Here is a 26,725-nt window from a genome sequence, read left to right as displayed (position 1 = left end):
CCATTTGTCACATCCCTAGTTTAGATGTACATTTCGCTATGCCTTTGTGCTGCTTGTGTTTGATTTGGGGGGAATTGACCTTCAGGCCCAATCGGCTAGTGTTTAATCAAAGTGAGCATGGTGATCGCAGTGAACCGCCTGTCTTATCGAAGCTGTCTGAAATCCTGCTCTGCCTGTTCACGGCCTCAGAGGCAGACCTCAAAGCAGACCTCAAAGAGATGGTATGCAGTTTAAGAGAATTCCCTCTGAGTGTATACATCTCCTACTAGACACAGTGGGAGTAACCCTAGGTGGGTCTGGGGAACGTTGGTCTTAAATGCCATCTGGTTTTGAGAGCCCTCTGTCTTCTAGGTTTCGTTAATTGTAAGTTCTAGTAAAAAGAGTTATATTGTGTTTTTGCCCCTTGGTTACAATAACACCCTCAAGTCCAGGTTTGGGCATTCGATTGATCTGGTAAAAGTGCTTAAACTCTCTGAGAAAGGATACCAAGAACTGGGCGAATCCCTCCACAGGACATATGTATGACTATGGTTTGAGCTAATGTCACTTCCACAGACCTAAGTAATGAATGTAAACAAGTTTCCCCGAGACACTGATCTTACAGCAATGTTGCATTGTCACGGTCTGATGGTTATGGTGACAATTTGGTGAAGGTGAGCTGGACCTAGATCTGTAGGCTGCTTTCTACCTTCAGCGACCCTCAAGCCCAGGGGTTAGGGGCTGTTCTGCATGAGTGCAGAGGTCAGGCTGTTCCACCACTTTCTCCTGCCAGCTTGCGTCCGTGCCCAGAGAGGGGCATGCAGCCCTCCAGCTCTCTCTCCGTCTGCCGTACCTCTGAGTAGACCTGTTTCCATGGGAACCAGTGAACCAGCAGCACTAGGCTAAATCGAGGAAAGGACAGGCGGGAAAGAGGGTTTATCGGTTCTCCGGGCACAAGCTAATTTAATGTTTAGCTCATATTTTTATCCATCATTACCAGCTGTGGAAAGACCTTCCACAATGAGCACAAACTCATAACCCAGACTGCTCTTTGTTCTTGGTGTCTGTGCATATTAATATGGAGACAGTTCTGATATTGTACTGTTACAGCTTTTTACGTATTGAGTGACTGAATGGTGCTTGTAATGATGCCTCATGTTATGTGACCTCAACTTATCAAAGTTACAGTAGATCTTGATTTGTTGCTGTGTCTCAATCTTCAGATGTTAAGGTTAACATAGCAGGATTTCCAGCAGACCTGGTTGCTCAAAGAACTCTTTAACAACATTATCGCAATGTTTCTAGCTGTTATTGGCATGGTCAGGTTTCCTCTGTCTTTTACAAACATCCCACCAATGTCAGAATAATCTTGCTCCCTAAAGAAGTTAGAACATTAGACTGGAGCCTGGGTGAACATTTTGCTTAGCTACTCAGTGCTGTTCCTCATGTCGTCCACACATTACAACCACTTACAATCAACATGTTAATACCGTTTCAGCCAAGGTGCTTCAAGGTGCCATATTGATAAGGCTGATGCCCTACAAAGCTTATATCTTTTGTGTTGATGAAATCCAGGGGTAACCCCTCAAGTCTTTGTGAGGACATTTGAATGCATGACACATATCCAGAGTGAAGGGATATTTAACCTGTCCTGCATTTTTAAACATGTCTCTGCAGACTCACTGCAAGTGTTCCATGGAACAAGAAGAGCGGCATGAAGGAGAGAGACTGCTTCTTCCTGGGTACCGCCATCACTGTTTGTGTGTCTGCTGACAATGCACCGCACTCACACTCCCCCTCCTCCACCCACAACCCCCCTCCTCACTTACTGGTCTGAGCTAGGCAGGAGCTAGGCAATCCCTTTCACAGCATGATATGCACGGCTCACTCGCATGCACACAGAGACATAAAAATACACTCCGACCACACCCCAAGTCTACTTGGTACTGTTTCCAACTGATGACAGCAAAGGAATGTACTGTACAGGCAAAGGTTAAAGATAGACAGTAGAGAGGTGTGTCCCATTACAGGTTCCCATACTGAAGGACCTGATTCTGCAGAGTAAAGGATTCGCTGATACTGATATTAGCTCTGGAGTTTTGCTTGTGACAACTCCTCTCAAAGGAATGTGTCACTGTAAGAAAATGGAACACCGCTGCATCGTCGGCTTCACTAACAGTACATTTACACCCTATAGACTATAAATAGATCTTTGTGAATGAGTGAGTCAGCAACTTTTCCCCGTCTGCATTCATCCACAGTAGAATTCTAATTACTATCCTGAGATTCCAGCATTGAAGTTTTTGGACTGTCAGCCTTCAACTGCTGTGCATTTTCTGTCTCACTTCCTTCATATGGTTCCTTTCTACCTGGTTATTGTAAAGCATTAAGGTAAGGGGGTGAGTGGGAAGGAAAAGCCTTGAAACAACAGGAGGAAACATTGAGAGGAACCAGAGCCACTGGGGAATGGCAGGTCTGGTTTGCTTACCTGATCTGACTGTCAGAATGGATTTGAGACCGACAGGCTCAGAACGGTGTTCTGGGCAGTGTAACGTGTGAGAGAGTTGGTGCGTGCGTTTTCAAGAAAATAACATGACAGTCTTTGCCATATTTCCCCAACCCAAGGTGATTGCTCCCTGTGTAATACAACAATTATGAATTTGCCTATTATTTCTAAGCAGTGTAGTTCCTTATCCAATCTCAAATAATTGTGAAAGGAATACAATAATGACATTTACATTTTACATTTAAGTCATTTAGCAGACGCTCTTATCCAGAGCGACTTACAAATTGGTGCATTCACCTTATGACCTCCAGTGGAACAGTAGTGCATCTAAATCTTTTCAGGGGGAGGGGGGGTGAGAGGGATTACTTTATCCTATCCTAGGTATTCCTTAAAGAGGTGGGGTTTCAGGTGTCTCCGGAAGGTGGTGATTGACTCCGCTGTCCTGGCGTCGTGAGGGAGTTTGTTCCACCATTGGGGGCCAGAGCAGCGAACAGTTTTGACTGGGCTGAGCGGGAACTGTACTTCCTCAGTGGTAGGGAGGCGAGCAGGCCAGAGGTGGATGAACGCAGTGCCCTTGTTTGGGTGTAGGGCCTGATCAGAGCCTGGAGGTACTGAGGTGCCGTTCCCCTCACAGCTCCGTAGGCAAGCACCATGGTCTTGTAGCGGATGCGAGCTTCAACTGGAAGCCAGTGACAATGTAGCCAAGTGAAATGAACGTTATTAATACATTTAATTAATATGATGACAGTCTGTATAGGATTAAGTGTTTGATTCATGTCTCGTGTAGCAGCAAGAATCAACTCTGGAGTTCCAAGCTCTAAACAACCATATATTTGAGCCAGTTGAGATGAGTTTCCAGGTGATCCATTGTCTCTCCAAGGGTGTGCCTCCCTTCTAACTGGTAGCCATTGGCAGTATGGTTGTTGAGCTTATGCAGAATGCCTCATCACTGGACTCATCTTTTGAGTCAAAGTAAAAGTCACCAGACTCAGTCGGGCTGTGATGGCGCCGAAGAACATTATTTTGTAATATATATTTTTTTGTGTTTTGTGTAACTTTTTTTAGTGTAACATAATGTTGCTGCTACCTTCTCTTATGACAAAAACTAATTCTGGACATCAGAAAAGCGATTACTCACCGTGGACTGGAAGAAACTTTTTCCTTTAACGAATCCAACGAGAAGGATATCCTGCTTTCACTGGAACAGGCCCAGATCCACGCCTTTTGTGTGAAGAAAAGACGCCGGAAAAGGGGCCGCAGATCGGGCATTCTTCTGAGAATCCGGAGGCGAGCGAGTGAACTCCCACTGCCTTCCATTCTGCTGGCTAACGTGTAATCATTTGAAAATAAAATTGATTACCTATGATTAAGATGATCCTACCAACGGGACATTAACTTCTTGGATATAGGGGGCGCTCTTTTAATTTATGGATAAAAAAACGTTCCCGTTTTAAACAAGATATTTTGTCATGAAAAGATGCTTGACTATGCATATAATTGACAGCTTTGGAAAGAAAACACTCTGACGTTTCCAAAACTGCAAAGATATTGTCTGTGAATGCCACAGAACTAATGCTACAGGCGAAACCAAGATGAAATTTCATACAGGAAGTGCCCCAGATTTTGAATGTGCTGTGTTCCAATGTCTCCTGATATGGCTGTGTATGGGTCACGAATGAGCTTAGACTTTCTGTCGTTTCCCCAAGGTGTCGACAGCATTGTGACGTATTTGTAGGCAAATCATTGGAAGATTGACCTTAAGAGACTACATCTACCAGGTGGCCGCTTGGTGTCCTCCATTGCAATTATTGCGTAATCTCCAGCTGCGTGTATTTTTGTTTGCTTCGAGGAGAAACACAGCTGCCACGAATGATTTATCATCGAATAGATATGTGAAAAACACCTTGAGGATTGATTCTAAACAACGTTTGCCATGTTTCTGTCGATATTATGGAGTTAATTTGGTAAAAAGTTTGGCGTTGTAGAGACTGCATTTTCGGATTCTTTTCTTAGCCAAACGTGATGAACAAAACGGAGCGATTTCTCCTACACAAGTAATCTTTTTGGAAAAACTGAACATTTGCTATCTGAGTCTCCTCATTGAAAACATCCGAAGTTCTTCAAAGGTAAATTATTTTATTTGGATGCTTTTCTTGTTTTTGTGAAAATGTTGCCTGCTGAATGCTAGGCTTAACTAGTTGCTCCTACCCTCTACTTTTTTGAACATTTTGTTAAAAATCGCGCAACATTTCAGCGCCCTGCTACTCATGCCAGGAATATAGTACGTTCATATGGTTAGAATGTGTGGATAGGAAACCCTCGGACGTTTTTAAAACTGGTTAAATCACGACTGTGGCTATAACATAACGTGCGTTACATCGGAAAGCGCAGGAAAACCTGATCACAGAAAATGGAAATAAATATCCTTGCGCCACTTCCAGCAATTGTTAACAGTGAGCCGAATTAGATAAGACCGAGCATTCAACTCCCACAGCATCCCCATGTTGTCTAGAGTCTTGTGAATTGAATCATCTTTGATTCTTGGTTGAACCGAAACAGGGGCACCGCTTACCTCCGGTCTCCGCCCAGATCATTCCGGAAGAGCTCCCTCGTGAAATTTTTTCCAAGACGACAGCTAATGATTTTTACATCGCCTACGGATGATTTTTATCGCTTATTAACGTTTACTAATACCTAAAGTAGCATTACAAACGTATTTCGAAGTGTTTTGTGAAAGTTTATCGTCTACTTTTTGAATTTTAAAAAATGACGTTACGTTGTGAAATCGCTGTTTTTTTTTCGTTTATCACACAGTCTACATATAACGATATCTTGGCTTTATATGGCCCGATTTAATCGAAATAAAGACCCAATAGTGTTTATGGGACATCTAGGAGTGCCAACAAAGAAGATGGTGAAAGGTAATGACTGTTTTCTATTTTATTGTGCGGTTTGTGTAACGCCGAAATGCTAATTATTTTGTTTACGTCCCCTGCTGTGCTTTTGTGTTGTAGTGTATTGGTGCATGCTATCAGATAATAGCTTCTCATGCTGTCACCGAAAAGCGTTTTAAAAATCTGACTTGTTGCCTGGATTCACAACGAGTGTAGCTTTAATTTGATACCCTGCATGTGTATTTTAATGAACTTTTGAGTTTTAACTAATACTATTAGCATTTAGCGTAGCGCATTTGCATTTCCAGAGCTCTAGTTGGGACGCAAGCGTCCCAAGTAGAAGCAAGAGGTTAATGCTATGCTAGCTATCAATACTCTTACACAAATGCTTGTGTAGCTATGGTTGAAAAGCATATTTTGAAAATCTGAGATGACAGTGTTGTTAACAAAAGGCTAAGCTTGTGAGCCAATATATTTATTTCATTTCATTTGCGATTTTCATGAATAGTTAACGTTGCGTTATGGTAATGAGCCTGAGGCTATGATTACACTCCCGGATACGGGATTGCTCGACGCTAGAGGTTAACTGTAACATCTTATGTTTCACCGAGATGTGGCTGAACAAAGATACAGACAATATAGAGCTTGCGGAATTTTCCATGCACCGGCAGAAAAGAGACGCTACCTTTGGTAAGACGAGGGGTGGGGGTGTGTGTCTTTGTCAATAACAGCTGGTGCGCAATGTCTAATATTAAAGAAGTCTCGAGGTATTGCTCGCCTCTCTCTACCACGAGAGTTCTCATCTGTATTATTCATAGCCGTCTATTAACCACCACAAAACGAAGCTGGCACTAAGACCGCTCTCAACCAACTCTATAAGGCCATAAGCAAAGAAGAAAATGCTCATCCTGAAGCGGCGCTCCTAGTGGTACGGGACTTTAATACAGGGAAACCTAAATCAGTTTCTGCTAGAAACATGTACTCAAGGAAGCGAAAGTAAACTGCCTCAATTATTACCGCCCCGTGGCACTCACGTCAGTAGCCATGAAGTGCTTTGACCGCCCCAGCAGATCCACAGAAGATGCAATCTCAATTGCACTCCACTGCCCTTTCTCACCTGGACAAAAAACCTCAGACTTGTTCTTGATTAATGAAAATATTCTTGGGAAATGCCCAAGGGAAATTACCATGGCTGCTGGCACCAGACTTGCCCTTCAATGGATCCTTGTTAAAGGATTTAGTGTACTCATTCCAATTACAGGGCCTCGAAAGAGTCCTGTATTGTTGTTTTTTGTCACTACCTCCCCGAGTCGGGAACGGGGAATTTGCGCAACCTCCGGCCTTCCCTGGAGAACGGCCGGGGCGCGTTTCTACCCTGTGAGGTGAGAAGGTCCTGGTGCAATCAACCGCGTGCCCAGCAGGATGCCCTGCACTGTCCGTGGCCGACTCCACAGGAGCCGGGGCGCCGCTCGAGAGGTCTTTGTCAAGCTGGAGGTTTTAGTAGGAACCGCACAACCGAGCCAACACAGTTTGAGAAACACGTGTCTCTGGCGCCTGGTGCGTAGCAGGGTGGCCCCCTACCACAGGCATTGCTTCCTGGGCGTGCCACTGCCCGCATTGGAACACCAATGTAGGGCCACTGGGTCAGACAGGTCGGCTGGATCTCGCTCGGACGGGGCTCTGGCTGGAGCGTATCAGAGAAACGGGGTAAACCATCTCCGAAAGGGGCTCCACCAATAGAGGCAAATCCACGTGGGGCGGGAGGAACCATCCTGCCGACGGGGGACCTCCCAGGTGGATAACTGATGCCAATTGTTCAGAAGGAATGAAACTGGCTGGACAACAGAGCGGACCCATGCATGAACCATGCATGCAAGGTGAACGTTGGGATAGAGCAGCTGCCAAGGACAGAGCTCAATATCCTCCCGCAACCAAGCTGGGAACTGGGCTCAAGAGCAAACAACAACCAAACGGTCGCCGAAGGGAGGATCACCTTCGGAGCGTTAAAACCGTGGTCCAGAACCCTCGAAATAGCCCATTTCTACATAACCGCATGGGTCTTGAAGTTTGCCACCGTCCCCGGATCTCTAGGACATGGTTCCCAGGTTTCTGAAATCGCGCTGGTTCCTGTCTAGTCAACCTGGAGCTGAGTGAGGCTACTACCGGACAGGCCGCATTATCGACATAAGCCCTGCCACCCACAGGACTTCAGTGTTTCTCCGCCGTTAGGGGTCAAATCCCCCAACCCCTGTTTTCATCTTTAACCGTTAATAACTCAAGGTTCAAGTCCAACCAAACCGTTTTTCAATAACATTTTATAATAGAAAATCGCGTTTGAAGTTGGTGAAAAAATGTATAGGGGTCCGGGAGAGAGGCTTCCTGTGGGTCCAGTTCCGGTTTGACCACGGAACTGTAGCCCATCACCAAAGAGGGTACCAGTCAAAATGTGGGACCTCTAGCCCCTCAAAGTATTTTTAAAATAATTTATTTGATATTTGATAAATTGTCCACTTTTTTTTGTCCAGCCGTGCAACTGGTGATTGAACGGCTTACCAGGTGAACATTTTGTGATTGCTCTTAATGGCTTCAGGGGGGTGCTGGAGGTCCATGGGAGTACCCCCAACCCGGGATTGTCCACAAGGGGGCGCCACTGAGTATTTTAAGCTGTTTTTAACTACCAGCACCTGGGAACCCAGTGTAAGTCAATGACGGAGCGCTGCTGAAAAATGATTATATTCAGCTGTGGACCTGGTGATTGAACAGGTTACCAGGTGTTGATGGGGGGAAAAAATGTCCAGTAGGCCCCCCCAAAAAGGGGGACAGAGCAGCCAACCTCCACAGAGGCTGGCTGCTCTGCCCCCCTGAAGGACAGTGGAACTACGGGCCTCTGGGCCTACACTCCCTGCCCGGGTCAACAAGCCCTCTCTCTCTCTCTTTCACCCCCCCTCCGTAACCTCGCCCAACAGGCGAACCAGGGTACCCACACTTAAGCACCCCTCCTCAGACACTAAAGTATATAGCCCCACTGTCACGAACCACGTGCACCTGGTAACCTGAAACAGCATCTGTGCACCTGGTGACCCACCCGCTTTCTGCTCAGCGACTAAGTCCACACATATGGGTTACCAGGTGCTGGTGGAACTTTCAACCCGGGTCTCCTCCTTCGCTCGTCTGCTTGTCCTCTCTCTCTCTTTCCGTCCCCGACAAAAGCTTGGATCGAGGGCTGACTTTCAATAGATCACAGCGAGTGAGCTGCTCTGCAACATACGAAACCCTGACCCAGAATCAGGTAATCTACCAGTGATTTAGCACCATGTTCCCCACAAACATGTGGTGCGCATCAGGAGAGGAGCAGCAACTCATCTGGCCACACCCCAACCCCGTCACAAACGGCTCTACTCACCTGCCAAAAGAAGCAGGCTATCCCGGGCCAACTGAAGATCAACAGCGCTACGGTATCATTACTACCACAGATGGTAGCTTCACACCATTGGCTCCTCAGCCAAGCACATACACCAAATGTCTGAACCTGCGGTTCCTCTTGTACTGAGCAGGATTACTATTGCAACAACAAATCATCAGTAGGGTAGAACTAACTTGTCTCACGACTGTCTAAACCCAGCTCACGTTCCCTATTAGTGGGTGAACAATCCAAGGCTTGGTGAATTTTGCTTCACAATGATAGGAAGATCCTAAGGATCAAAAAGCGACGTCGCAATGAACACTTGGCTGCCACAAGCCTGTGGTAACTTTACTGACACCTCCTGCTTAAAACTCCAAAAATCAGAAGGATGGTCAGGCCCCGCTTTCCGGGTCTGTATTCATACTGAAAATCAAGATCAAGCGAGCTTTTGCCCTTCTGCCCACTTCGGGCATTCTCGATGCCTTGCTTTAATTACACAGTCGGATTCCCCTGGTCCGAACCAGTTCTAAATCAGCTGCTAGGCGAGCGTCGTAGCTGGGGAGATCAGCGAGAAGAGCCTGGCGCGCATCCAGAGTCGCTGCCGCCATCCACCGGACCCAATCCTTCACCGGTCCGCCTTTGGCCCACTGGCAGACACCACCCCGATGAACCCCCGCACGCAGCCCCTTGCGAGACCATGCAAGAGAGCCCCCGAGATGGGTCAAACTTCCAACGTTGGCGAGGGTGACTGAGCAACTGCTCCCCCAGCTGCGGCTCGAGATCTGACTTGCCGACATCCCTTACCTACATTGTTCTAACATGCCAGAGGCTGTTCACCTTGGAGATCCGGGGGGGGTTCGCCCATCTCTTAGGACCAACTGATCCATGTTCAACTGCTGTTCACATGAAACCCTTCTCCACTTCGGCCTTCAAAGTTCTCATTTGAATATTTGCTACTACCACCAAGATCTGCACCGGCGGAGGCTTCACCCGGGCCCGTGCCCTAGGCTTCCGTGCTCACCGCGGCAGCCCTCCTATTTGTCGCGGTGTAGCCCGGCTCCCGTGGCCGGTGACGGCCGGGTATGGGTCCGACGCTCCAGCGCCATCAATTTTCAGGGCTAGTTGTTTTGGCAGGTGAGCTGTTACAGTCCTTAGCGGATTCCGACTTCCATGGCCACAGTCCTGCTGTCTATATCGACGAACACCTTTTCTGGGGTCTGATGATCATCGGCATCTGGCTCCTTAACCCGGCATTAGGTACATCCCGCAGCGCCAGTTCTGCTTACAAAAGTGGCCCACTAAGCGGCTCACCTTCCACGGTCGGCTCCAAGCCAGCGAGCCGGGCTTCTTACCCATTTAAAGTTTGAGAATAGGTTGAGATCGTTTCGTTCCCAAAACATCTAATCAATCGCTTTCGGCCCCAAGACATCTAATCGACATCTAATCAGATAAAACTGCGAGACTTCGAGTGTCAGCTATCCTGAGGGAAACTTCGGAGGGAACCAGCTACTACATGGATTGTTTAGTCTTTCACCCCTATACCCAGGTCGGACGACCGATTTGCACGTCAGGACTGCTACGGACATCCACCAGAGTTTCCTCTGGCTTTGTCCTGCCCAGGCATAGTTCACTATCTTTACAGGTCCTATCGCACGCGCTCACGCTCCACCTCCCTGACGTAGCGGGTGAGACGGGTTCCCCACAGGGCCGGGATCCCACATCAGCCGGTGCGCACCGACCCTCACTTTCATTGCGCCACGGGGTGTGTTCAGAGAAAGCGCTCTGACTTGCGGGTTAGACTCCTTGGTCCATTTTTCAAGATTGGTCGGTGGGTTGCCGATATCGCCACTGACCCCTGGCGCCAGTTACGTGAGCCGATCCCCGTCCTGGTGACGCAATGCGGTCGGGTGCACACTGAGGACAGTCCGACCCAGTTGACAGCCGGGATCCTGGACTTCCAGACAGGCCGCCCCCAGTTGGTAAAAGTAGGCAGGAACACGTCTGCCATGCTGAGCTTTAACACTGGGGCCCCTCAGGGGTTTGTACTTTGTTTCTTCCTGTATTCCCTGTTCACCCACGACGGCGTGGCCAAACACGACTCCAACACCATTATTAAGTTTGCTGAAGACACAACAGTGGTAGGCCTGATCACCGACAACAATGAGACGACCTATAAGGAAGAGGTCAGAGAACTGGCAGTGTGGTGCCAGGACAACAACCTCTCTCTCAATGTGAGCAAGCCAAAGGAGCTGATCGTGGACCACAGGAAAAGGCGGGCCGAACAGGCCCCCATTAACATCGACTGGGCTGTAGTGGATCGGGTGGAGAGTTTCAAGTTCCTTGGCGTCCAAACGTAACAAGACAGTTGTGAAGAGGGCACCTCAACACCTTTTCCCCCTCAGGAAACTGAAAAGATTTGGCATGGATCCCCAGATCCTCAAAAGGTTCTACAGCTGCACCATCTGTGTGCGTCCTCGCACACTATTGAACTAGGTGATTGATTAGCAATGCATATGGAGCTGTCTGACAATCTACTGACAAATTTTCAAAGCTAATCAGTAGCCTACGTCAGCTAGCTGCCTAGGCAATGTTTTGTTGTTGTATAACTCCAGGATTTTTGGAGTAAACTCTGACTCTTGTGGTCAAGGAGTCGACTCCACTACTATTCATTAGTGTGTGTGTGTACACATGCTTGAGTGTGTACACATGCTTGAGTGTGTACACATGCTTGAGTGTGTACACATGCTTGAGTGTGTATATGTCTGTATGTGTGTGTGCACGTACGTACTGTATGCATACTTGTTTAAATGTGTGTGCTTGCATGAGCGATGATGATGATGTGCTTGCTCAGTCTAGCAGGCTTTCCCCTTGTCGTCCTGGCAAAGCCCTAATGTGTGTTTCCCTGCTCTGAGCTGGAGTCTAGACTACACTGCCATGCATAATTCAGACGGTGCTCTCCCCCACCCTAAAACCGTCTAATCATTCTGTTTAAAGGTTGCATCAATACTATGCCAGAGATTATTAAGCCTTACACTGTGATGGCCAACGTGTGCTCAGTTCAAACAACACAAGTAGGAAGGGGGAAGACGCTTTCCTTTCTTCTTTTTTCTTTCTCTCTCTCGATATTTCAAAATACAATATGTATCGCCCTCCTACGCACTCTGCCTTCATAGTGGGGTCTTTTTTCTCCCCATTCATCTTCCCACTCTTTACCTGTCTTTTCCTGTCTCTCCCACTCATGCCTTTTTTGTATTTCTCAGTCTCACACTCCTGTAGTATTCTCACACTCACTTTTCTTTCTTGGGAATTGTGTGTGAAGAGACCACATTGGTACATGACCTAGCTACAGTATAAAACAATCCCTTTTCTAACTATTCTAGCAAATTCCCAAGGCTTAACACCACAATGTAGCTGGACAGCTCAGAACATTTTCTTGTCTACCTCTCTTACTGTGAGGCATTTGAGTTCATTTTAATGCCGTCACACTACTGTTGATGGTACTCTGCTGTAAACAAACTTCTGTTTGGCGAAACAGACTAAATGGATGATCATATGTGGGGGGACGTGGAAATGTAGCTGATAATCTGTCAATTCACTTCCAAAAAGGAAGAGTGTTTCTGTTTTATTTTACATTGTAATGAAACCAGACTGTGCTGTGTTTTTCAGGAACATATGGAGAAAGAGAGAAACCCGGGCTCATTAAAAAAACTGTCACCGCTGCCCAAGCTGGAGTCTGTCAGACTAGTTTTCTGCTAGGCCTGTTTAGCCAGCCGCTGGAACACTGAATGACTCCACACAGCCTCTCAGAGTTATCTCTCTCTCTCGCACACTCACTCACCCTGTCAATTTGTCAGCCTCTTCCACTGCTTTTGCCTTACCCAGGGAAGGTGGGAGGAGACACTGTCTTACACACTGTCTTCTGAAATATTATTCAGACTAAATTATGATTAACTCCCGATTGATTTAAAATAAAACTTGTTGAAAAGTTGAAGTATTATATATTAAGATGTTATCATACTTTTATTGATTGTTATACTTATGCACCTGATTACCTAATAGTGTGGCCTATTATGAACACCAGAGATTATGGAGGGATATCTTTATATCCTGTTGCAGTAGGGAGGAGAACACAGTTTAAAATGCAAAGATCACTATGCAAATGAGCAGCGAGAGTAAGAGAGTAAGCTATCCTGAGAAGTGTGTGTTGATGGCTCTGCTCTGATTATGATGATGGATGTCAGTGGATGGGCCTCAGCTCGGACTGTCAGCAGTTGGCTACGGCAGCTCAGTGACATTTGCTCCCAGAATGTGTTTTGATTGGCTGCGGTACAAGATTTCTGTGTGTGGAGTTGAGACCTGGGTTTCTCCTAATGTGGGAAATATAACAGCAGATATGTGATAAAAGAGGGGAGCACTTCCTCATCTTCCTGCAGTCTTTTTTTTTCTCTCTTCAGCTACTTCACCCATTGCTGTCAACTCATTTTTACTCATTACAAGAAGATAGGGCTGAATTTCAAACGTTTGTTTAGACTTGGTGCCATGACATTGTGTCACACTTTTACCCCCTCTGTTGGCACTGCTGCCCTAGATGTTGACCTTGCTTGGCCATCTCAGAGCAGTGGTGTCTCGTGCAGACTGTGCTCTAGCCAGATGGTTTGGAGTCAGAGGTAGATTTTTCTCTCTCACTGTGTCTGATCTCTTTTTGGAACTAGGAGGTTTTATGTTGGATATTGCACAAAATGCATTGAGACCATTCGAGCACATTTCTGCATACCGAACCAATATTACAGGGTAGAGGTACACTGAAATAGACATGTTCTGTATGTGGCAGAGACCCTTCAGCATACAGGTAGGGCAAGAACAGATCAGAGCAATAACAGTATTACCGCAATTACGTCGCTAATGTGATCATTAGAACGCTTCCCCCACTCATCAGGCCAAGGAAATGTGGCCTTATTTGTCAGGGTATGATATGTGGCAGTAATATCAATGTGAGAGTCAGTGTTTGGTCACAGGGCTTTGACTAGGCCTTAACCCCATGACAAACAGTCTGTTTTTGGTGTCTGTAGGGACTGGCCACCTAGCCATTGATAGTGTCACGAGTCATAACCAATAATGATGAAACAAATGCCTAGGTGTATTTTGTCAGGTCTGCCTAAGCTCTGTGACTCACTTCTGCTTATTTCTGTTTCTGCAGATCCAGTGAGTTGCTTAGATTGACCAGTGATGGCCTAAGAGGAACAATAGAAGACCCAGAGGTTTCTACTCAGCAGAACCACAGTGTCAGAACGGTCCAGCAGTATGCTCGCAGTCCACGGTGAAGACCTGTCACAATGGCTCAGGCCGGATGGGAACAGGCTTACTCCGTGATGAGAGAGGATCTATGTTTACCTACATCCTCTATGCTGCTCTGGGGCACCTTTTAATTATGTCTTATTTGATCCTCTTGAATGACTTTTGGCCTGCTCATAAAAAAGGTACTCCATTAGATGTTCCCTTGTCCCAGGCATCTCTGCGGCACTGTGGCTAGCCTCATGAGGCTGTGTGGCACACTGCTCCCAGAGGCATTCCCTGTGTGTCTGTAAGGCCTCCTCCCCACTCTATGGAAGCGGAGCACAGCCATCCTGCTGATGGTGAGCGATCCGGAAGGAAACAGCAGCCTCTGTCTGCTGAGGCCGCTGAGTCCCCCACAGGGTCCCGTCCACCTCAGCCACAGCAGCCGCCATCCAACCCCTGCCCTGTCCACGTTGGCCAGGGACGCCTCCACCACCGCAAGCCCAAGCGTAGCGACCTGCTTCTCAGGCTTCAGCATCAGCACAAGACACAAGCAGCAGCATGGCAGCTCTCAACAGACACCCCAGGTCCTTCAGGAGGCAGCATCTCCTCCCCCTCCCCCTCCACCTCATCCCTACAATCCTCCTCTACCCAAGGCCACAAAACTCAGGGGGTCCAGTCCCAGCCCAGTCAGGAAGCCCCAGAGGACAGCCTGTCTAAAAGAGGTGAGAGGAAGCCCCAGAAACCGGGGAAGTATGTGTGCACTTACTGCGGCCGTCCATGTGCCAAACCCAGCGTTCTCCAGAAACACATCCGCTCTCACACAGGGGAGAGGCCTTACCCCTGCGTCCCCTGTGGCTTCGCCTTCAAGACCAAGAGTAACCTGTACAAGCACCGCAAGTCCCACGCCCACCGAATCAAGGCAGGCCTGGCGTCCAGCCAGGACGAGCTGAGCCTGAGCGGACCTGTGATGAGCGCCCCGGGAGAGGATCCCGAGGAGCCTACAGAGGGGGAGAGCACAGACTCTGAGGAGGAGTCGGGTCAGTACAGGAAGGAGAGGTTGAGCAAGCAGAAGAGTAGCAGCAGTTTGGCACTGTTAGAGCAAGCGGAGGGCCAGAGGTCTGACAACTCCCAGGCCGTGAAGCAGAGACTGGCCATGAGGCTGAGTGAGAGGAAGCGTGGCCCCATGGGCTCCCCAGAAGACCCTCCCTCCTCCTCCACCTCCTCCTCACTGGGCCCCAGCAGTAAAGGCAGCCAAGAGTCAGGCTACTTCTCCCTTTCGAGGAGCACTGAGATGAGCCGAGCTGACTCCCAGGTGAGCCCTCCCACCGCCAAAACGTATGCCGAGATCATCTTGGGCAAGTATGGACGGCTTGGAGGGCAGCGCGGTCCCCATCAGCAGCACGCCCACTCTTCTTCACCAGGGATGGAGGAGAAGAGCAGCATGCCCTTTAGCGTGCCCAAGACGCAGGTCATCGAGCACATCACCAAACTCATCACCATTAACGAGGCGGTAGTGGACACCAGCGAGATCGACAGCGTCAAGCCCAGGCGCTCCTCACTCTCCAGGAAGAGTAGTCTGGAGTTACCCAAGTTCTCCTGCCCCAAAGACCCCTATATGTTTGAGCCTAAGGGAGAAAGCCCAGGCCTCAGTATGGCAGGCCAATCATTCTTTCCCCATGTCCAAGACGTGGACCCATCTGGGGTCCAGAAGTCTTCCTCCTCAGTGCCTCTGCTGAGAAGCCACTCAATGCCCACCTCAGCAGGCCAGGGAAACCACTCCACCACCTCTCCCTGGGGCTTCTGTCGTCTGAGCCACTCCGTTGATGAACAGCAGGCCGTGGTGGCTGAGATGAGGGTGGGCGGGCAGCACCGTTTGCTGAGGCGCCAGCCCGCCATCGAGATGCCCGTCGGGGCTGAACTCAGCCTGGAGGAGGCTGGCCCCTCCTACACAGTAACAGAAAGTGGCCTAACCAGGAAGCATCAACAGCAGCAACGCAAATGTCCAAGGCTCTATGAGTGCAAGGCCTGCGGAGTCCGCTGTAAACAAAGAGAGAGTTACGAGGCCCACAAGGGTCTTTGCACAGGCCAGCCAATAAAGGAGCTGGAGAGAGGAAAGGTGGATGGGGCATGCCGGGATGACCGTCCCCAGATGATGCACTATAAATTCCGGGCACTGGCCATGGCAGTGAGGAAGAGGAGGAAAGAGGAGAGTCTGGAGGAGGATCCTCCTAGCCCCGGGCCTACAGCTGTTGTGACCTGCAGCCACGCATTCACCACTGCAGTGCCAAGCCTGGTGGAGCACAGTGAGGCCTTTTCAGGTGCTCTCTCACAGGCTGAGCAGCAGCAGCAAGACAGGAAGGGCATCTCTGTCATCCAGCACACCAGCTCCTTCGAGAAGCAGGAAAGTATGTCCATGGAGAGCCAGGAGTCTATGGGGCTCAGAGAGAGCCAGTCAACACTGCAAAAACAGCCACAGCCAAAATCATCACCCTCCATGTCCCGCCTGGTCCGTCAGCACAACATCCAAGTGCCAGAGATCCTAGTGACGGTGGAGCCTGACGCTGATATGGTGTCAGTGTCACCCACGGTGACGGCATCCTCGTCCAAGGAGCCAGAGAGAGTGGTGGAGGAGTTCCAGTGGCCTCAGCGTAGCCAGAGTATGGCTCAGCTCCCCGCCGAGAAGCTGCCACCAAAGAAGAAGCGTCTCCGTCTAGCCGAGGCTGCTGAACAGTCTTCCGGGGAGTCCAGCTTTGAGTCGGTATCGCTGGGGCCCCGGAGCCCCAGCCAGGAGAGCAACATTTCCCACTCACCCAGCCAATCTGCCTCCTTTGAAGACATGGGGGGAAAACCTGCTGAGCCTTTCCCCTGGGGCTCCAGCTGCACCCAGGGCTCCCACATGCTAGCCGTGCCCTCGGGCCCCCACCAACAATATCAACCCCTTAGAGAGATGCGGCGCTCAGCCTCAGAGCAGGCCCCTGCCAGCCCACAGCATACGGACAAGGTTGTGGAGACGAGGAGCAAATCCTTTGACTATGGGTCCCTATCGCCGCAGCAGTCTGCATCAGCCTGGAGGGAGAGGAGGAAGTGCCTACTGGTGAAGCATGCCACCCTGGGCGAGCCAGACCACGAGGAAGGGGCCGTGGCCAGCCACTCGGGCAGACCAGGGAGCCCCAAGCCGAGCCCGTCCTACACCAGCCACCTTGCCCTCCACCCAGCTGAAGCCAGCACCTCGAGGCTCAGCCCAGAGGCCATAGGGAAGACTGTGCAGCTGTTCCACCAGCCCCGGATACCCCCATTCCCCATGCAACCAACCGGGCATGATCGGTTCCCTCTTGGCCAGATAGCCCAGCTCCACCCTGTCACCACTGCCATCTCAGATGTCCTCTCCACCCACATCATTCACAGAACCTTCTTACACAAACACCCTTCTCCTCCAACCATACAAGTCCACCCAGGGCAGCTTCATGTGGCAGAATGCTTAGGCCTGCCCCTCCATCCTTTCTCAGCTCTGCTCTCCCTGCAGAACCCCACCGGGGCTGGCGAGACTGTGTACCTCCCTGTCTCCCCTGGGCTCACCATCCAAGTCCCCACACAGCCCCCCATACCCTCCACTGTGGTTCTCCCTTCCCCATCTCTTCAGTCCTTAGTCCCCCTACCCTGCCTCTATCCCCCGCCTGTCATCGCAACGTGCCTGGCGCAGCTGACGCCAGTCGTGTCACTGGTGGTTCCAGTGCGCCTCCAGACCCACATGACCACCTATGCCAGTGCCCTGTACACCACCCTATCCCAGATCTTGGCATCAGCCCGCTCCCAGGAGCCCATCTGCTGCATGGCCATGGTTATCATGGGCCAGCTGGAGCAGGACAAGCTGCAGAGGTCCTATCTGAAGATCCCCACCCCGGACTTCAAGAGCTACCTGCCCCTGTCTCTGCCCCTGGAGCTGGGCTCTGTGTCCAGGGAGGGCTACAGGCCACTGGGGCCTGGAGGGAGCAAACGCATGCTCTCCCCTGCAGCCAGTCTGGAGCTTAGCACAGAGGCCCAGCGCCAGCAGAAACGAGTGAAGGAGGAAGAGGAGGAGGAAGAGAAGGTGCGAGAGGAAGAGGAAAATAGGGGTACGGGGGGAGAACCTGAAGCAGGGGAGGATGAAGAGAAAGAGCCGGAGAGGGCACAGATAGGAGTAGTTACTGTGAAAGTCGAGGAGGAAGAGAAGGTACGAGACCCAGAGGGGCACAGGGAAGAGAGGGAGATGCAAGGGAAGGCTGAACCTAAGAAAGAAAAGGTGTGGGAGGAGAATGCGAGCCAGGGAGTGAGTGCTTCCTTTGTACCCCAGAGTCCAGAGCGAGCCAAAGCCCCCTCGTATACCAGCCTTCACACAACCACCTCAGTCAGCTGGTGCTACTTGAACTACGTGAAGCCCAACCCGTCTGCTCAGAGGGAGTCACAAACCTCCGTTTACACCTCCTGGAGCGTCAGCATGCACAACCCCAACCTGCCAGGCCTGTCCACCAAGCTGGCCCTGTCCCTGCTGAGCTCCAAGCAGAAGCACAGCTCAGAGACATACACCATGGCCACAGCTCTAACCCCTGCTACAGGCAAGGTGGTCTCTGCCAGCAGCAGAAAGACCTACATTTCAGAGGTAAATATAACTGCAATATTCAATATCTTGGAAAACACAGCATGGGCCAATTAGACCAAAACTACCAAAACCACTGATTTAGTTTTAGTTATGAATTATATAGTATAATGCATACCCCACAATTCCACAGCTGGAAATTACCAGACACTATGCTGTTAGATTATATACTACAACCAAAACATTAAATGTTTGACATTGTTGTTCCAATGTACTGTATATCATCATTGCCAACCACAATGTCAGGGTGCGTTGGTGAATTTGCCTGTGTCTGTCTTTGAGTGTAGGTACATGCTATCCCACCCAGCACCCCCGTCGAAGTGAAGGAGCCACCACAGCAGCCTGAGAAGAAGGGGAAGAGAGAAGAGCAAGGGCCCTCCACCTCCAAACAGAGCGAACCTCTCCGCGTCCAAATCTTCGAGGGCGGGTAAGAGAAAGAGGCCACAGGAGTACTGCATACTTCTCTGATCAGCTAATACTAGTGGATTTGTTCTATGAGCAGATAGATTTTTCTGCAAAAATCATCATGCAAATATTCAACTTTACTGACCGATAAAGGCAAAGGCAGTAGAGATGTAACAAAACAGTAGATGTGAGCCACTGTATTCAGATACGGTAGCCTTACCAGGCAGCACAGAGCTGCCACCAAATGCGGAGTCTCAAAATATAAATGCCACACTATGAAGGGAAAAAAGGCAGTGACAGTGGAGAATGTTTTACACTTCAGTCTCCCAGAATAACAGAGAAACAGGTGAGCTAGCCCCCAGGGACTTAATTTATACCGACAGCAGAGCCTTTCCCATTCACAGCTGGTAGAAAATGTAGATCTGAATGTGTTGAATGGGGTTGGTATTTGTGCAGTGCAGCAGACAAGCAGAAGGCATCCCTCCAGATTTTGTTTTGAGATTCTCATTTGCATCTGTATACCTTCCTCTCAATGACACGAGAGCAACTGAAGTTTAGCTGCTGTACTGTACATACATGTGTAGGAAAGAAGTCACTGTAAGTATCTTGAGTAAAGGCAATATTTGGGTGTGGGGATTGAACAAGGCTAATTGCTGCGAGTTGTGGGTGTCAGTCTTCCCACTGCAGTATCTGCTCTCACTGTTGCCTCTGAGCGCAGCTCACAAAGCTGTCTTTCCTGTGGCAGCTGCTACAGTCTAGCCAACAGATAGTTATCTGCCAAGAGCACAGTAAAAGACAGAGTGTGACAGAGATGGAATTGAAAGGGAAAGACAGAGGGGAAATGGTGGAGAGAGGGAAAAATAGAAGGAAGCCTTGGACATTTTTTGTTTCCTTATGACAGACAAGGACGTGTGTGAAAGAGATGGAGACAGAAATACAAACGGATAGGTGTTGATACAACGAATGACAGATGGACAACATAAGAAGTGCATGTGGGTGGGGGGGGTGATTAAGCTCACACAATGCTGTCTGTGGTCTAATTATTGACAGTATTTTAGGATATTAATAATGATTTCTCGTAAAATTGTTACTTATACATTGATTTATTATAACATTTGTGAAGAATGATAATTCCAGCTAAAATAATATACAGGAGTAGAGCTTTCCATAAATCACCATATATCATTTTCTAATTTAGAGAGCTTGCTTTGTCATAATTATCAAATCTGAAAAAGTATAATTCTATATAGTTGGCTCTGAGCACATCTACATTAATGTGGATGCTACCATGATTATGGATAATCATGAATAATGACGAGTGATAAAGTTAGAGGCAGGGTAGCCTAGTGGTTAGAGGCTACCCTACCGGGGCGGCAGGGTAGCCTAGTGGTTAGAGCATTGGACTAGTAACCGAAAGGTTGCAAGTTCAAATCCCCGAGCTGACAAGGTACAAAATCTTGAACAGGCAGTTAACCCACTGTTCCTAGGCCGTCATTGAAAATAAGAATTTGTTCTTAACTGACTTGCCTTGTAAAATAAAGGTAAAATAAAATAAAAAACATGCCACCCCCCCAAAGAAAATACTAAGAAAACACCTCCCTTGTTATTGGTAATGGTGAGAGGCTAGCATGTTTTTTACATTTACATTTAAGTCATTTAGCAGACGCTCTTATCCAGAGCGACTTACAAATTGGGTTTTTGGGGCATGATCACCGTTTTCCACTAATGGAATATAAAGGGAAGGAATCTGTTAAATATAATGAAAATAAGTTATTGTGTTTAATACATGCAGATATTATAAATCAGGGTTCCCCAACTGGCAGTTGTTTTACTTGGCTCCCCAATGAAACCTTTTTTATTTTGGGGGAGGGGGGGTGAAAGAATGTAAATCACAAGGAAGTCAGCTCCAGGTGATTTTAATTTTGGTAATCTGTTCCCTAGTATTCCCACGCATAATGGACGGGTAGGCTGTTTGGTTGGATTTAGGACCGTGTGGACACCACAAAGCGGCAAACAGGCTGTGTGAAGGCAAAGCTTCTGGAAGGCTGGCTGGACCAGCACAGGAGAGTTGAACATAGTGGTGCACGACTCCAGGTTTTTTGGAGTCGACTTCGACTCCTGTGATTGGAGTCGTAGGAGTCGACTCTTGCTCAACTCCCAAAACACGCTGAAACGGATGCGCACACACATAACACCTCATTGTTTCAGAGTCCTACTAGGAAGACTACATTTGCATTCTAGAGGACTGACATGAGCATGTTGCTGCCCATTTGCCAATGAAAAGGTTATTCTGTTTGAATATAAAAGGTGATGTGTAGGAACTCGAATATTTCAGTGATATTTCTGCTGTGTGCCTCCTTGACCGATCCCATGGGATGATGCGGTGCACTTTATGCTGATAAGGCTATTCTTTGCCATGTTCTAGCCCTATTTCGGACAGCTATTACTAGATATGTTGGTTTTGTAATTATTGTCCTAGCATGTGCCTTATTCCAGAGGAATTCACACAGGATTCGTTTTTCAAAACTGCCCCATGTAATTCTTAATTTTTCGAATTGAATCGACTCTTATGACGGAAGCCTGCAGATATTTCAACGTCATGTCCAGACGTTAGGCTACACATAGGCTACACTGATACCTCGTGCTTGGCTTCCAAATGTGTAGGTCTCCCCATAATATTTAAATGAATGAGTTGTGATCATAATCATTATTTTAGCAATCCATCCATGGTAGACGTCCTTCCTAATAGCAATCCCCCCATCCTGCTGATTTCAGCTGTTGAACCATATTTGCACTTGACCGTGTTATGGATGAGAAAGTGAACTTGCTATTTCCAAAAGGTTTAGCGGGGATCCTGCTTTGTGATCTATTTCCTAGGACAGGGCTCTCCAACCCTGTTCGTGACATCAACAGCCAGCCAGGGTTTCATTCCTATAGCCTACATATTTTGATTACCTGCACGCTTCTGACTGTCTGCCTGGTGGCCGACATGCCTAACTATGCCTGGCTGTGCCAATTCTCTCTCTCTCTCTCTCGCTCTCGCTCTCTTTTTCTTCTGTGAAAGATGCAAGAGTTTGTTCTCGAAGTAGACTACAAAAAATGGTGTCCTTCCTTGCAGAAATACTGAATCTTCTGAGTCTTTTCCTAGCGGAATCTAAGCTTGAAACCCAGAAATGGGAGTCGATGGACAAGGAGTCGTCTCCCCACCACTAGCTGAACATTGGCAGCTGCTGTCGGTGTGTACAGTGCCTTCGGAAAGTATTCAGACACTTTTTCCACATTTTTGTTAGGTTACATCCTTATTCTTAAAGAAATTCCCCCTCATCAATCTACAGACAATACCCCATAATGACTAAGCCAAAACAGGTTTTTATAAATGTTAGCTCATTTATAAAAAATTCAAAAACTAAATATCACATTTACATAAGTATTCAGACACTTTACTCAGTACTTTGTTGAAGCACCTTTGGCAGCAATTACAGCCTTGAGTCTTCTTGGGTATGACGCTAAAAAATTGGCACACCTGTATTTGTTTCTCCCATTCTTCTCTGCAGATCCTCTCAAGCTCTCTGGTTGGATGGGGAGCATTGCTTCACAGATATTTTCAGGTCTATCCAGAGATGTTAGATCGGGTTCAAGTTCGGGCTCTAGCTGGGCCATGCAGGGACATTGAGACTTGTCCCAAAGCCACTCCTGCATTGGCTTGGCTGTGTGCTTAGGGTTGTTTTCCTGTTGGAAGGTGAACTTTCAACCCAGTCTGAGGTCCTGAGCGCTCTGGAGCAGGTTTTCATCAAGGATATATCTGTACTTTGCTCCATTCATCTTTGCCTCGATCCTGACTAGTCTCCCAGTCCCTGCCTCTGAAAACACCCCCACAGCATGATGCTGTCACTACCAATCTTCACCGTAGAGATGTGCCAGGTTTCGCTTGGCATTCAGGCCAAAATGTTCAATATTGGTTTCATCAGACCAGAGAATCTTGTTTCTCATTATCTGAGAGTTTTAGGTGCCTTTTGGCAAACTCCAAGCAGGCTGTCGTGTTCCTTTTACTGAGGAGTAGCTTCCCTCTGGCCACTCTACCATGAAGGCCTGATTTGGTGGGGTGCTGCAGAGATGGTTGTCCTTCTGGAAGGTTCTCCCATCTCCACAGAGGAACTCTAGACCTATGTCAGACTGACCATTGGGTTCTTGGTCACCTCCCTGACCAAGGTGCTTCTCCCCTGATTGCTCAGTTTAGCCGGGCAGTCGGCTCTAGGAAGATTCTTTTTGGTTCTAAACTTTTTCCATTTAAGAAAGATGGAGGCCACTGTGTTCTTGTACCTTCAATGCTGCAGACCATTTTTGGTACCCTTCCCAAGATCTGTGCCTCGATGCAATCCTGTCTCAGAGCTCTACGGACAATTCCTTCGACCTCATGGCATGGTTTTTGTTCTGACATGCACTGTCAACTCTGGGACCTTATATAGACAGGTGTGTGCCTTTCCAAATCATGTCCAATCGATTTAATTTACCACAGGTGGACTCCAATCAAGTTGTAGAAACTTCTCAAGGATGATCAATGGAAACAGGATGCTCCTGAGCTCAATTTTGAGTCTCAAAGCAAAGGGTCTGAATACTTATAAGGTATTTCTCTTTTTTATATCTTATAAGTTTGCACCAAAAAAATCAACATGTTTTGCTTTGTCATTATGGGGTATTATGTGTAGATTGCTGAGGATTTTTGGTAATTTAATCAATTTTAGAATAATGTTGTAATGTAGCAAAATGTGGAAAAGGTCAAGGGATCTCAATACTTTCCGAAGGCACTGTATGTGGTGTTCTCTTTTCTCCGAATTGTAAAAGCAAGCAGAGCAGAAACAGGCTAATATTTTGTTGACTAATGTAGCTGCCAAGGTAACTTTTGTTTAATTTAACAGAAAAAATACTACATTTGTGAATATTCCCAGTGCTAAGCTAGTAGCGCTAGTGTAACTGATATATATAACGTTAGCTAATGTTTCATCACCCATCAACTGAGGTGAATTAATTAAATCTCTAGTAGCTAGCTACCACAGCCAGTTCAGCCCTAGAGTCTAGCCATCTATCAGATAGCAATATGAGGTGGCTATTATTACTATATTTCTAACAGCTGTTGTGGTTTGTGTGGAAAGGTTTTGTAGTCTTTGTTTTGTCTCGTTTCAACAGAAGTACATGAACAGGGCTAGCTTTCGCCAGTTGGTGTACCATTAGAGCGAGAGCTGGTCAAAAGTTGGTTAATGTTAGCTATTATTTTTTGCCTCAATCACGCTAGACCTGGATCAAACGATGAAACCATGATTCTATTCTTGGATAATATCATTTATAAGCGTACACCAAGGTATTTCTTCGTCATGCCTCATCCTACGAGAATCAGATTGTGACAGGGGTCTCAGCAGGGTCAGGCAGCCAGGGAAGACCCAGTCTGTGACAGAGCTGAGATACATTTTTAGAGATGCAAGACTTCTTTATTCTCTCTGTGCAGCAACCACTGGACAAGCCAGATACTTCAAAGATTGAAACTATTTTAAGGCAGTCTGAAAAACCTCAAGTTTATTTCCAAACTATACCAAGGGTTGATAGAGGCTTTTCCCAATGACACAAAACATGTCAAACAAAAATATTAGGAAGACCTAGTGGAAGCTATTGATGATGATTCATGGATTCAGATATGTTTAAATGCCCAGTCATGTTCATATAATCTCAGACATAAATTACTGCAGTTTTAAGACAGTCCATAGTACTATATGCCAGTGAAACTTAATTACATGCCCTCAGAAGTGTAATTCCTCTGCTGGAGGTGTAAAACTCAAAAGGGGACATATTTGCATAAGTTATGGTCTTGTGAAGGCTGGCTGAATTCTGGCAAAGAGTATGTTATTTTACCTCAGCATGTCTACAGATTCCCTTCTCCCTGTTTTTGATTGCTTGGAAATGTTGATACTGGAGACTTATCCGAAGAAACTGTTTAACCAAGTATTTATAGGCATTGCCATTAATTGGAAGGTTGGTTATCCTCCCTCAATGTCACAATGGATGGCAGAAATATCAAGTTATGTATCACCAGAATTTATTTATTAAGGGTATACAGGGCCATTTCATAAGGTCTGGATGCCTTATATGTAATGTAGTACTACAAAAGGAGTCTATTGAAAACATGCCCAAGTCAGGGGAGATGCCTTTTTTGTCAATCCCTAGCTGCTGGACAGCTCAAACCTGGCCCTAGGGGTCTTCCATCTTGTGGGTTGTCACTCTGGCCTTGGCCTAACACACCCAAAACCGATCATTTATGTTTCTCTACGATCCTAAAGCTGATTGGGGTGTGTTGGGTTGGGGCGCTGCAGGGTGTTGGACCCCTAGGAACAAGATGGGGTTGACCCAGCTATTTTGTGTGCATGTAAAAGGAGCTCTACAGTACTATTAGGCCTATGAGATTAATTATATGGAGGATTTGCTGTTTCTATGTGTTAATGTATATTGTGTTGAGAAAAAGTTTCGTTATGTACTAGACTGGTGGTGGTCGGGGTTGCAGGCGGCTCGGGCTGGCTGGGCAGTCTGGCGGAAATGTTATATAGATGATGTCTTAATAAAGACAATCAAGTCTTTGTATTTTTGTTCATTTGTTATGTTATTGGTTAAAGGTGCAACATTGATTATTGCATTTCCTTTGATCTAGTTCAGTCTTATCAATGACTTAAACATATTTAATAATGATCTCTTACCAAGCTTGAAGACTGGGGGCATTTTTGTTTACTTTTTGTTGTTCTAAATAGAGATGGCATATTGGATTGTGTAGAAATGCAGGAAATTAGCTATAGATGGACCACCGACAGGTTATGTCCCCCCACATCTATAACTATCATCAGTGGTTGCTAACAGGGGTTTACAATTTACAAGCCATAAAGTTTTGACCTTAAATGGATAGTTTAGTGATTTTACATATGTAAATATTTGTTTAAATTGAAAGTAGTCTATGGAAAAGGAGTAACTGCAATCCACACTTTGGCTTTCTGAAACTAGCCATTGCAAAGATTTGGCAACATTAGCATTTTGGGAGACCTTTTTTTCCATGCCCAAATCTAAAAAATATATATATATAATTCATTGAGTAACGCTATCAATTTAAAAGGTGATTTTAGCATGAAATGTGACACATGCTAAACAGGGAAGATTGACTTGGGGAATGGGGAACAGCTGCTGCTCATCAGGAAACAACACAATGACCTAAACAGAATTTAGATATCTGGGAGATTTTTCTAGAAGCACTGTGCTCAAATCCAATTTCCAGGTTGCACAGCAAAAAATACAATATGCTACAGCTGACTTCTCTCTCGGTTCCCTAGCGAACAGATTAACCTAACATAGCGGGCGTAAAATAAACGCCTGAATCTAGATCCCTTACAATGGCCTACATACTGGTCTTGAGGAGAAGGGGAAAAAACTGTTGGGAGGTGCTCTTCTGCACTGTTCAACCAGTCCAGTAAATGTGGAGGAAGAGTTAAGATGGAGCAGAAGTCCAATCACAGGCTCTCTTTCCATTTTCCCTGAAAACTGGAACTACCGTTTGTTGGGGACTCGGCAGAGGTACTTGACATGCGTTTCTACGGGTTAGT

General features: G+C 47.2%; 1 protein-coding gene across 1 annotated transcript in view; it reads left to right on the top strand.

The window, feature by feature from the left end:
- LOC115141433 (transcription factor HIVEP3-like) overlaps positions 1–26,725 on the top strand; it is a 69,556-nt gene that overhangs the window by 31,890 nt on the left and 10,941 nt on the right. The window contains exons 2-3 of the mRNA XM_029680293.2: positions 13,980–18,695; positions 18,980–19,119. Of these exons, the coding sequence (XP_029536153.2) occupies positions 14,385–18,695; positions 18,980–19,119 (4,451 nt within the window). The 5' untranslated portion in view covers positions 13,980–14,384. The remainder of the gene's footprint in view (positions 1–13,979; positions 18,696–18,979; positions 19,120–26,725) is intronic.

This window comes from Oncorhynchus nerka, linkage group LG14 (genome assembly GCF_034236695.1).
Source record: "Oncorhynchus nerka isolate Pitt River linkage group LG14, Oner_Uvic_2.0, whole genome shotgun sequence".
NCBI lineage: Eukaryota > Metazoa > Chordata > Actinopteri > Salmoniformes > Salmonidae > Oncorhynchus > Oncorhynchus nerka.
Note: the sequence above shows the minus strand (reverse complement) of the source record. Positions and strands in the feature narration are given on the sequence as shown.